This window comes from Lissotriton helveticus, chromosome 4_1 (assembly GCF_964261635.1).
Source record: "Lissotriton helveticus chromosome 4_1, aLisHel1.1, whole genome shotgun sequence".
In the NCBI taxonomy this organism is placed as follows: Eukaryota; Metazoa; Chordata; class Amphibia; order Caudata; family Salamandridae; genus Lissotriton; species Lissotriton helveticus.
In genome coordinates this window covers 1,929,441,255-1,929,454,816 of record NC_136063.1, presented here as the reverse complement: position 1 = coordinate 1,929,454,816, position 13,562 = coordinate 1,929,441,255, and the positions used below count along the sequence as shown (strand labels likewise).

The window sequence follows — 13,562 nt, the reverse complement described above, 5'->3', positions numbered from 1 at the left end:
TCCTTGGGGAAAGTATTTTAACAGTGTGGAGACCTCGATTTTTTCCTGTGTGGAAACCTCTCTCCTGTACTCCTACCACTTTCAGAAGTAGTATTTTTTTAACCCTGGAAAAGGTGTTACATATGCCTTGTCAAGAGTGACGTTTATGAATATCCATGAGCTTGTAGGTTTCTGGATGCACACAAAATAAATGGCAATATGGCCCGGAATACCGATTTCCTGCATACAGTACATTCACTCACATGAAAATCTTTATGTAAGTGAATCAGTTTACAAGTGCACACACGATTGGCACATCACAGTTCGACTCTGACAGCACCTTGCAGAGATCATGCTATGAAATGTACTTGTCCAGACACTGGTTTAGCACTTGGTACATGCTCATTAGTTCGGTAAACAAGGGAACTGAGGCAAAGTGATTTGCGCAACATTACACAGTGTGAGGTGGTGAAGAGGAGAAGGTCCAGGCTGTGGGAGATATTCTTGATACTCAGTTGACAATTTATGCACTGGGACACATAAATAACCGAGAGAAATGCACAAGATGCTTCTTCTGACACTCAGGTGAGAAAGAGAACAAGGACACAATTAGAACACAGACACATTTCGAGCTCCGATTTATTCATAACTCTGCATAATTAAAGTACTGACATATTCAGAGCCCTACTGCGAGCAGAAAACTGGGTCAAACAAGACACAGGGCCTCTGCATATGGTGACAATGCAAATTTTCAAAGACGTAAAATTGATCCCTTCTACATTGAGAATCTGGGAACGCACCCCAGAGTGGGGCATAATTGCACCGATGCGAGAATCCAAACAACGTAAAGGATCTTATCAAAGCTATCATATAATGATAAAAGCTGGTGCAATTTGTCAAATCACTTTGTGGCACAAAACGAGACAAGTAGATTTTTAACCAGGACAAGTAGATTTGTAAAGCATCTTGACCCTAGGACAATTAGATAGTTAAAAAATACACACCTTTGTAAAAGCCATTGTATAAATGTATGTTCTAAGAATAACTACTTTCAATACAGAGCTTTCTATCGCTATTGTAAAGATTAAAGGCTAGGATAGTCTTGCCAGGCTTGAAACATTAACCTACCACGCATATCAACGTGTGAGCATTTAGCTCACTGGGCCATCTCCCCGATTTCCTCTGAAAAGTGCCGAAAATCTATTCCACTAAGTAGAGAAAGGAAGGTGGAAATGAGCAGGTCTGAGCGGATAATTCACTAGTACAAAGGAGAAGCGAAACAAGGAAATTAACATACACATGTGCACCTCAAATTCTCTTCAAAACAGAGGCTTCAGAAAAGACTTATTCATGTTGAGACTCAGAAATAGCATTGATTAACCATATAAACCAGCAGATACACATTGCATACATTCCCTTACGGCCATCCCTCTCTTCTACCAGTGTGAGGCAGAAGTAAGAGATGGGCCTGTGAATACGCAGAATGTGTATTATAATCGTTCCTCTCTCTCAAACTCGAGGAGGATGGTACCTGAAAGAAGTTCTGGTAAGCAGCTAGATCCTATTTCTTGTGAGTCCATGACCAAACCTTAGACCTAGGGTGCTGCAGGAGACTTGGAGTACCAAGTGTAGGGTGGAGCTGTGGGAACCACTCCTTTGGAGAAATCTAGGCTCCATGATAAATGGTCCAGTACAAATGTAAAGCTGCTCACCCGGACAAACCCCAAAGAACTATTTGACAATGAGCACTCGCAAGATGGCTTAACTCTGGCCGGAGTCCAGCTGAAATGAGCCACAGTAATAATTAGTCATAGAACGCATGTTAAAGGTTGCCCTCACTGACTTGCATGTAATTGGTTATATCGGTTTGACTCTATTTTGCCTCTATCGATTTGCTTCAAAGTACTTGTGGTAACTGATACATTCGTATATATATGAAAGCAGTTGAGACTTTATCTTGTTTATTCTTACTACTGTGTTGCTTTTTGAGCTGTACTATTCCTTCCCCTAGGCTAGCACCTCTCTAAGGCCAGGTGTTGAGTCTGACCTGTGCTAGTAAAGAGTAAGACAAGGAGAACTTTGGTACCCCTCTGTAAACCCCACCCGACAACAGTGTTTTGGAAGAACAGCCATTGCACATACCCATGTCTTAAGTGGCTCTTCCCTAATATGTCAGGTGGGTTTTAATCCTAACACCATCAGTAGGTGATCATGTTGGATATAAATGGCGCCTTTACGACAAACTTTCCCTGTTTCTGAAGCATGGTAAAACTGATTTAAAAGTCAGCCCGAGTAGCTCAAAGTAGCTGACTGAAAGAGCTACTGATTTTGCAGAGGATCTAAATGGATGATCTAAGTATTTCCTCTTGGTTGAAGGGGTTTGCGTCAGTCTCCGGTAGTCCCCTTGCCAGATTAGTATTGAAAATGAACACTGGTGGGGGGTGAATATCTACCAGAGGGAACTGTTTGAGCAAACTTAAGGCATAGAAACACATCTCTTGGAATAGGAATAATGCTTTCTAAACACAAGTCTAATTTATTTGCAGAGAAGAGGTAGGATGTTCTCTAGGATGCAGACAACACAAGAACGCCTCTGAGGTAACAGATACAGAGCATGGGATGAAAGATAGGTATGTGATTAATGGATGAGTTTAGAGACAATGGAAGCGACCTCTGTGTGTCGATAAGAATATCAGGTAAAACAGCTGCAGGCTGCAGACTATATGCCGAGTGAAAACTGGATACACATGGAATGGGGACTGCTCACAGATGAAAGGAACAGGTTGTGGAAAGATTTATCAAAGCAGGAGGGTGCAAAGAGGTGCTGGGGCACCATGCATGAGGAGGGGTCGAGGTAGGAAGGCAAGCAGACACCTTTGCTAAGAGGAACGGGTGAGGATAGGGAAGAGGTCAAATAAACTTGGGGTAAAAAGGTCTCCTCATGCAACTCCATGGGTCTAAATTCACATTAAGGCTAAGGGCAAGAAGGATGCTGATAAGGGCATCAGAAACATTAGTGCACAGAGTTTGGCGTGTGGGATTTGTGCCCTTTATATGGGTGTCCCCAATTACATTACAATAGGAAGTAGCCTTACGACTAGAGCAGTCGACGTCAAAGCTGGGGAACCGGGTTCAAGTCTCGGCAACAACGCTCAACAGCCTGTGATTCTGGGCAAATCACTTAAACTCTCGGTGCCTTGCGAAAAGGAATGTGTCCTTTTGTAACAAAACTGGTGCGATATATACGGGTCTAGTTTGCGCTACATAAAACTCAATTTTTTTTTAAGTTATAGATTTGAGAAACATTGATCAGCATTGCTCATCTATGTACGGTCTCTCAAATTGTACTCTTCATACATAGTGTCGGAAGTCCTCTTGGAAAAAATAAAAACGATGACATTTTGTCAAAATGTTTTCAGAATGTTAACACAGTCTGTAATGAACCTCTGCGTGGTTAACTCAAATTATAAGACTATCTGTACACAGAAATCAGAATAAAATCTCCAATTTTAAATGAGTTACGGGAAGATTGTAGACCAATTCTACACATGAGCTGAAAGAGGGGCAAATTCCATGTACAGCATAGAAACCAAATGAATAATAAAACATTCTGTATCCAGAGATTTCCTCAGGCCATGAAACATGGCCCTGTCAAAGTGATGCCAAAATTTTATGAAATCCTGTTATTTTATTGGAGACTGAATATCAATGGCAAATACCCGTCCAAACCCAATCTGTCTGTGTAGATTAGCTGGCTTCAGCCAGCAAAGCCACTTCCCACATTTTTATAGAATATTGCAAGTATCATCAACAATTGAATGTTTTTTTTAGGTCTGTTTCATGATCTTTCCAATGTGTTTTAAGGCAGTCACCTCATTAAGAGATGGGTCATTTATTCCAACTGGTGGGTTAAAGTTTAACCACTGTCAATTGCCACAATGACATTGACACTTAAGATGGTATGTTCCTGACTTGTATCAGTCATATATCCTTACCAGTGAATGGTGTCATGTGCTCTAAAACTGCAATCTTTATGGTAGTAGGAGCTTTAATGAGCTGTTGCCCCAGCAGTGCACTGTTAACTCACAGACTAATCAGGTCAGTCTCTTCACTGTTGTCCTCTTGTTGACAAATCCCTAATACACAATCTAAAATGTGCTCTGTGAGTACAGTAGGATGACGCAGCCACCACATTATTTGCTGTTTAGTGATCCATACAGTAGAAGCCCTTCAACAAAGACAGCCGTAAAAGAGAATGGTGTGGCGGGTGATGTTTACAGTTTGAGTGACCGAACAAAGGCCCAAAAAAATGCAAAAAACACTATTCCTCCCTATTGTTGTCTAGAGATATGTACGTAACTGTACTGACGCTAGAAAGTCAAAGGATAAGTAGAAATTGTGTCATGTAGTGGATTCTTTTTATTTAATCACCATGGTGTTTGGTTATCTTGGATCCATAACTCGGCCTTACGGTTTTCTCTGAATTGTTCTACACAGTAATTGACTAGTTGCTGCGAAAGGGTGTTCCCAAGGTGGAGTCTGAGTAATTTAAATAATGTAATTATGAATATGAAAAATCAGCCACCTAGCTGGAGCCTCATGCTCACGCTGGAGAAAACCATGAGAAAGACAAAGCTTCACACCACTGGTTACCTTCTGCATTATGATCCGTAAGGAGGAGGACGGGGTGCAATATTCAACTACTTGTGGCCTGAGTCCATAGTGGAGTCACAAGGGGAGGGGCTATGAGACTGTCTCACCCGAGTAACCCATATTTCACTGCATTCCACGGATCTAATTATTTATTGAACTGCATCAAGCACAAGGACTTATGACGGCTAATGTAAAGACATGCTGATAAATGATCCTGCTGTGGCATCAGTAAACATTTACAGTTCCTCTACCTGAAAATGTACGTAATGTATGTTAATACAACAAAGGATATCAATTCCAAAATATTCTTAATGCTCCCATCTTCACAATTATTTAGAACGATAGTGAAATCCTTACTTAAGTCCAATAGCAATATTCGTTTTGCCTGCATCAATTTCAATCTGCTGACCTACACATAGACTATACATAGTTGATGACCACCAACACATTACTGCTTTTATCTCCCTACTTCCTTTTGACTTCCTTGAAACCGACATTGTAGTGAACTTTACAGCTCCATGCATTTGTTCTTTGGTGGCTCAAAGCCCCCTGCAATAACATCAATATCTCATCATATCATTGCACACCATCATTCGTAAAAAGTGCAGTCTTTTAGGGGTGGTTTGGGCACGGCCTGTATTTAAAGAGCATACCCTTACAGGTCATCATACTTACTATAAAAAAAGTTAATGGTACAGAATAAGTAATTGGCTAGGTTTTTTGTTTTTTAAACCCATCTCTGGGATTAAATTGTAAACACCTGGCAGTATACGAACCTCAAGAAGTCCTGTCTCCCAGTGACTAACTAATAGCTTACTGTTAGGTCTGGCTACAGAGAGCTTTAGCTATATGGAACAACGCTTGTCATCAGTTCTTCAAAACTACAAGAAGAAGAAGAAGTACAGATAGATTGGGCTTTGGGTCAGCCATCTTCAGCCTTTATGTGTATTTATGGTTTGCCATTGCTTACATGGGCTGTCTATCTGGCCATGGCATTTTGAAGATGGCCACGCTGCCTCATTTGTTTTTGCAATACATTTTAAATATAAGGCATCAAGTAGTCAGTTTGTTATATTGTAGATACTTTTAATTTGACTCATTTCATTTGAAAACAAAATTACATTGTAGTTGCTGTTTGGTTGCATTTTTGTTTAGGGATTGTTCTCTGGGCGTCTTATCCTGTCATAAAAACACAGTGCTATTCACTGGCCACCCTTGCAATTCATTTGTTTTATCTTGCTGCCGTGATAACATGCTACTGCGCTCGTTGTTTTTTTTCATAGACCAATGATGTGCGCACTGTTGTAATGGTTAATTCCTCTCTTCTTTCTTTACATCAATCCTCTCTCTTCTGTTCAGTCTGCATAGCTGGAGAATGCTGTGTGATGTCATGGAATGTTGGTGTGTGGACTGGTGGAAAGAGTGTCAGTTGAGGATGAAAGGCTGAGCAGAGGGAGACTGCTCCTGGTGGGGCTATACTTCTATCTTATTTCCATCTTATCTTCATCTTCGTACAACTACAATTGAAACTTAATAAAAGAACTACTTGGAACTTACCACCTGGTCTACAACTTGGATTATTTATTTATTACACGCACACATATGCTTTCTTATAAATGTTACATTACTGGCCCTTGGCCAAAAGTGCCTACTATGTTTCTTTGACTGCATTTTATGTTCACCACTTACAATACAACGACGTTTGTCGGCTTCTTTTGAGAACACAATCTTATTTGTAGCACAGGTAAACTCTGTTCAGCAATGGTGTACTCCCTGAGGAACATTAAATGTGTGATGATTAGTCAGTCGTCCTTCTCCTGCTTCAAAGACAACTTTAGTACACGCAAAGCCTCTTCTCAGCTGCTAACAAAACAAACTGTGCGCGAGCCTGTGTCCCAGGTCAACCTCTGACAACTCGGCACCGCTGTGGCACCAGTGCCTGTTCGTAGCACAACAGAGACAAAGGAACCCATGCGGGAAAGAGCAGAACCTGCTCCTCGCGCCTGTGCACCGAGCCCACGCGCGCCCTGCGGGCCGGGATCCGGCTCCACGCCTCACATTCCTCGCGCGCGCAGCCGGTGCATCTTCCTCTCCCGCGCGCTATCTGCAAGCCTGACAGGGTCACTGAAAGAAGCCCTGCAGACAGGGCCCCAGGGAGAGGAGGAAACAGGACGTCCTAGAAGGCGCAGCAATAAAAAGACAATTATTAGCAGAGATAAAGTTATCCGGTGCGCACCGGGCGCAACAGCGGAGCCGTGCAGTGCACTGCACATGGCAGAGGTAAAGCCCAGCATCGGTGCTCAATGGTACACACACAGAGACAGGAGGTCTCTGCTCACCAAGCTGCAAGACAACCCCACACTAAGCATTGCCTAGGATGGGTCAGTGATGCCACAACAGAAGGAATCTGGGTGCCTCTGGATCCTGCATCCATAGGCGCGCAGCGCTAGGGTAGAAAGAAGCCACTCACCAAACGGCTGAACGCCCTGCGAAGCATGACGCTGGACCTGGCGACGGGATCCGCTGCTCGAAGGGCTGCTGCCGGTCCGGGAGGCCTTCACGGTGCCGTCCCAGTCAACATCCCGCTGACCATGAGAATCACGGGGCAAGCCAACGACTTAAGAACAGCCACCTGCTCTCTGATCGCCACGCCGGAAGTCATCCAGGACAGCTGTCTGGCTCCTGTCACATTTCCAGGGAGATACTAAGGCCCGCCGCGCTCGCTCTCTCCCCTGTCACAGCACAAGGGGCACACGCATCCCTCTGCCCGCGCCTGTCATACATCAGCCCTGAACACTAATCCTCCCTCTCTTACCACACTACAGGGGCAGTACCTGAGCCAGCATGCCGCGCTCTCCTCCCCGTGACACAGCAGGGGCTGGACTCTACACTCCACCAGCTCGTCCCTTCCTCTCTCAGACAGCAGAGGCAGTACCCAAGCACACAGGGTCTGCCCTGACAGCAGCCGCCGGCTCTTCTTCTGGTCAAGTGCAGGTGCAAGAGTCACAACCTAAACACATCTTTGCCTCCTGCGGCAACAGAAGCGTGCTGCAGTGGGACAGGGACATATCCAGGCTACATACACACTCCCTCCTCGCCTCAATCTCCTAGTGTCGTGTCACCCACTGTTTCCCTCTACACCGGCTCAGACCACCCATTTATTGGTCCAGCGACTGACGGTGGCTCCCTTCGCTGGCTATTTGAGCACCGCCAGCCCTAGGCTAAAATCACCTCTCTTTATACCCTAGGGCAGTAGTACTCACCCGGGATCTATTAACCCGTTCTACAGGCCAGTGATAGACCCAGACACCCCTCACTACCTCCCCGGGCTGTATTAGACCCAGCACACCTCTCCCCGACACATGGAGACAGAGACTGGCTAATGCCCCCCTCTTTCTAATATCGAGGGCAGTGGCAGTTTTGTTCCGCGGGTCCTTCTCCAACCCCCCGCCTCTTGGGGGAGCGCCAACCCTATGTCACTGTCTCTTAGACTAGTGTCAACCCGCCTGCTTCCAAGGGCAGTGTCAAACCTCACCTCTGACCCCTGCAACAAGGAATGAAAAGGGTATGATTCTGCTCATCTCCTATGGCACCACCCGCCTTCATGTCTCCATTTTCAGTGTCAACCCTCTCCTGTCGCACAGTGCACGGCACTCCCAAGGCAGATGTGAACCTCTATGCGTAAAATAGCGCCAACTCTCCCTCCCTACCTACCCCCAGGCACCGGCACCCTAATGCTATCTGACCCCGTCCGCCTCGGGCAGCAACAGAGCTCTCCCCCTGCCAGCCCGGAGCAGGAATGCCCCCTCTCTGTGCGCCCTGGTTTCTGCACTCTGTCCTTCTGCCTGGGGCAGCGGTGCTCGCCAGGCAGCCTGTGTGTGTGCCGCTTGTTGCGGGGCTCCCTGTGCTCTGCGGCCCCAGGCGCTTCTGATCTGACAGAAACGCCACCCCCCCTTGTTCCCCGTAGGATCGCACGGAGCTCTCCGCACACTGACACACCGCAGCACCCTGGAGGGAGGGATCGAGCTCTGCTCATTCCGGGATCCCAGGCCCCGCCCACCAACCGGCGCCCGCCCTCCCGGCACTTCCACTTTCAGTTGATTCAAGCAGCAGGATCGCCAAGCTTTATTTGTCAGACAAGCATAAGAGCTGTGTCAAAAATAAGCCCAAACGGATCTAGGCTCAAAAAAGAAGCCGCAAGCAAGCGCAAGCCACATAACTACGGTATTTGGCTACTAAAGTAAAGACTTGCTGTAAGAAAGAACCCAATTTTTCCATTGTCTATATTTTTTATACATTTTATATTTGGCCGCGTTGTATTTGCAGAGCGAATTAGCCATCTCATCAATAATTATAATACTAGCTAAAATATGCAAAGCGCAATATACAAGTATACGTCATAAAATAGTAAAAATATTAAACACTGGACCAAGACATCATAAAATAACATTCAAAATTGCAAAATATAAAAGCACGGGGGTGGCAAAGGTGAAGAATAAAGTGCAAGCACCTGGGTATATTTCAAGAGGCTAAACAAAGATATATATATATATATATATATATATATATATATATATATATATATATATATATAGATATATATATATATATAATATATATATATATATATATATATATATATATATATATATATATATATATATATATATATATCTATACTACTATTATAAAGAGAGAACAGAAACCTTTTGGCAAGGTAAACTCGGGAACCACAGCGCCAATCCACACACCCAATACATTGTTGGAATCCTCAGGGTGTGTAGATGGACATAGGCTGCATAAAATAAAAAATAAATGTAAATTAAAAAATTCAAGTTTAAAAACAAAGTAGTCCCCTAAAACAAGCGCCGGCCGTGACGTAGCGCTTACCGCGACCTACACCTGCGTGATGACGACAGGCAGGGAGGAGCGGTGACGAGCGGCGACGTGCGGCGAGGAGTGGCGCGGCGGCTCAGGTAAGGCGAGGCGGGAGGCGGTCCGGGCAATGTCGGGGCGGGCGGGGCCCGGGATTGGGGGCTAAGTCCGGAGCGCGGCTGAGGTAAGGCAGAGGCGGGAGGCGGGAGGCGGGAGGCGGGCGGGCAGCGGTATAGGCAATGTCGGGGCGGGCGGGTGGGGGGCCCGGCCGGGACTAAACTAAAGCACAAAATGCAGCCCCCAGCCCCCTTCTGCACCCAGGCAACCTGATGAGGATGTGTCTAATTGGCAACATTTTTATGTTTAATGGTTCATTGTACCAACAGATACGTGGCACTGCCATGGGCACATGTTTTGCCCCTAGCTTCGCCAATCTCTTTCTCGGGAAGTGGGAGGAGGAGATAAAATCTGATCAAGTCATATCCACATATTTTCCGATGGTCAAAGTATGGTTGAGATATATCGACGACCTGTTCATTATTTGGACAGGTGGCGAAGCAAAGGCAGTTGAATTTATTAACATCCTCAACACCAATAATTATAACATCAAATTGACAAGTCAGATTAGCAGTACATCCATCGAATTTTTGGACTTACGTATAACTCCTGAAGGGAATATTCTCAAGACTAGCCTTTTTCGCAAAACAACAGCCGGAAACACTCTTCTCCACGCTCTCAGCAGCCACCCAGATACTCTCAAGTGGAGTATCCCTTATGGGGAGCTGCTGAGGGCGAGGAGAAATTGTAGTTCTCCTGTGGATTTTGAGACAGAAATGGATACCATGATATCAAGATTCAAGGATAGAGGATATCCGGAATGGGTTCTAAAGAAAGCTAAAGATCGAGTAAAGAGTGTAGACCGCACTACTATTCTGAATCCAGACACAGTAAGGGAATCTGAGAAAAAAGATCAAGAGCCTGTAGTTCGGGCTGTATTTACCTATAACAGCAATTCCAAACAGATATCCAAAATCCTAGCTGACAAGTGGGAGATACTCACTAGTGATCCTCTCATCGGCCCAAGCATGCCACGTAGACCACAAATCACCTACAGGAAAGGCAGGAGTATAAGAGATATCATTGTGCGCAATGATATCACACCCACGAAAGATCCTAATGAACATCAGCTCAAAGGTTTCTTTCCGTGTGGGCATTGTAAAGCCTGCCGCAACAGCAGTATGGTTAAAACTGTTACAATCCCTGGCTATGCAACCCCCAAAAAAATCGATCAATTCCTAACATGTGGGTCATCTTTCTGTGTCTATGTATTAACATGCCCGTGCAAAATGAAATATGTGGGTAGCACCACTAAGGCAGTAAAGAACAGAGTATTGGAACATATGCGAGCTATCACCAATAAAGATCCCCATTACCCGATAGCCAGACATTTTGAACTGTGTCACCATTCGAACTGCAATCTACTCAGTTTCTTTGCACTAGAACAAGTTCACGTAGGTGTAAGAGGAGGAAATAGAACTCTCGCTCTTCGCAAACGTGAGTCAAAATGGATCATTAATATGGAATCTAAGTATCCAAATGGCCATAATCTGGATGAGGAATTAGCCTTCCATTTAAAAGAGTAAATGAGTAAACCATGCACACATATGTGATTAGGTTCATTCAGGCGCATATAAACTTTGGTATCTGTCTCCATGTTTCTATTTTTAATTAATTTTTTCTGTAGCTTCACATATCACAACACTGTTTGATTAGTTTTATCTGATTTTCCTAGGTGGAAGAGACTGGCTACAATGAAATTCAGGAATCTACAGTTAATCCCTCCACCTGAGTCTCTTTTTTGTCCATCAGATAATTGTAGATATAATATTGCACTTTGTATTGTACTTGCACTTTTCACTTTTCTTGACACAGTTAAATCGTAATAGTTACATAGATTGGCTGCTTTACCTATATATTTATGGGATTATGTCCAGGAAGTTTGTTGTATATAACTGTATAAATTGTATATAAATGCAATGGTGGCACTACGCCGCATATACACAGCACCTCGGGGAACTCTTTGACATTGAGTTGAATGACGGTTAAAAATACTTGTAAATATGTATATACAGTAATGTACATTATCATCTGCTCTGCAGTAGATATTTGCATATATAGCCTTCATTTAAGTATTCCTTGATATTTGATTTCTTATGACACTAAGTCGATTGGAATTCTAGTCATGTGACCCCTAGCAATTGTATATAAAAATGTATAATTTTATTTTTTGTCCTATATTAGGCATTAGAATTATACATAGGCTTATAGCCAAGCTTTTTTGGGCATATTCTATGCTAATATGCATGTAATATAAGTTTAACCCAATGTGGTATATATATTTTACAGTGTTAAGATGGCCGCTAAATTCGACAACACTAGTTATCAAACATGTAGTCCCTTGTTTGTGTCGAATATCTATGTATTGACGTTCTGTGTCTTGTGGCAAATTGTGTGATCAAGACAGCTTTGACTGTTGAAACGCGTTACCTTGCCTGGAATAAACCCTGGTTATCCCTAGTGCGAGTCCTTCTCTCTATGTATAGAGTTTTGGTGGTGGATAAATTACCGAGTGTCCCGCTCGGTTGGACTCGCCATTTGTTAATGGGCCACGGACTTCGTGAAAAACGGGTCTTTTCTGGTGTTGTATATATATATATATATATATATATATATATATATATATATATATATAGATAGATATATATATATAATATATATATATATATATATATATATATATATATATATATATATATCTATACTACTATTATAAAGAGAGAACAGAAACCTTTTGGCAAGGTAAACTCGGGAACCACAGCGCCAATCCACACACCCAATACATTGTTGGAATCCTCAGGGTGTGTAGATGGACATAGGCTGCATAAAATAAAAAATAAATGTAAATTAAAAAATTCAAGTTTAAAAACAAAGTAGTCCCCTAAAACAAGCGCCGGCCGTGACGTAGCGCTTACCGCGACCTACACCTGCGTGATGACGACAGGCAGGGAGGAGCGGTGACGAGCGGCGACGTGCGGCGAGGAGTGGCGCGGCGGCTCAGGTAAGGCGAGGCGGGAGGCGGTCCGGGCAATGTCGGGGCGGGCGGGGCCCGGGATTGGGGGCTAAGTCCGGAGCGCGGCTGAGGTAAGGCAGAGGCGGGAGGCGGGAGGCGGGAGGCGGGCGGGCAGCGGTATAGGCAATGTCGGGGCGGGCGGGTGGGGGGCCCGGCCGGGACTAAACTAAAGCACAAAATGCAGCCCCCAGCCCCCTTCTGCACCCAGGCAACCTGCTAGGCAGAGGCGGGAGGTGGGCGGGAGGCAGGCGGGCGGGCAGCGGTATAGGCAATGTCGGGGCGGGAGGGGGGGGGCCCGGCCGGCACTAAACAATAGCACAAAATGCAGCCCCCAGCCCCTTTCTGACCCCGGGCAACGCCGGGGCGGGCTGCTAGTATATATATATATATATATATATATATATATATATATATATATATATATATCCCTTTCTCTTCTTTCATCTCAGTGTGTGCAATCTGGTATCCCACTGGCATCTTTACCTCCACATCTTGACTAATCTCTTTTTTATTTCCTATCGCCTATTTTTGCCATGATTTAATCATAATCCAGGGTCGGACTGGGAAAGTAAATAGGCATGAGCATAGTAAGAAATTGAATTTATCATGGGGGGGGGGTTTTGGGGGCTTGACTACCCACTTCAAGGAATAATCACACCCCTTGTCAGGAGGAACAGTCAAAAGTACCTAAATTAGCCTGAGCTCAACACCCTGGTAGCCGTGGCAGTGAACAGACAGCTTAATTTAGGGAATGTGTAAAGTTTTTTTGTAGCATCAAAACAGTGATAAAGTCAAAATATAAAACAATAAAACCCCAAACCAAATTATAAAAATAGAATAAAATATAATATACAATTTGACCCCCGAATGACAAAATTATAATAAGAGAACCGGAGTTATGATTTTGACATTTTTTAACTAGGAA

At 44.2% G+C, this 13,562-nt stretch overlaps 1 protein-coding gene across 2 annotated transcripts in view; it reads right to left on the bottom strand.

Moving 5' to 3' along the window:
- ATP11C (ATPase phospholipid transporting 11C (ATP11C blood group)) overlaps positions 1-8,647 on the bottom strand; it is a 905,856-nt gene extending 897,209 nt beyond the window's left edge. The window contains exon 1 of one of the 2 annotated variants that reach the window (XM_078688608.1): positions 7,103-8,647. In XM_078688608.1, the coding sequence (XP_078544734.1) occupies positions 7,103-7,129 (27 nt within the window). In that variant the 5' untranslated portion in view covers positions 7,130-8,647. The remainder of the gene's footprint in view (positions 1-7,102) is intronic. The other variant, XM_078688607.1, reaches the window with a different exon arrangement.
- Between the last annotated feature and the right edge of the window lie 4,915 nt (positions 8,648-13,562).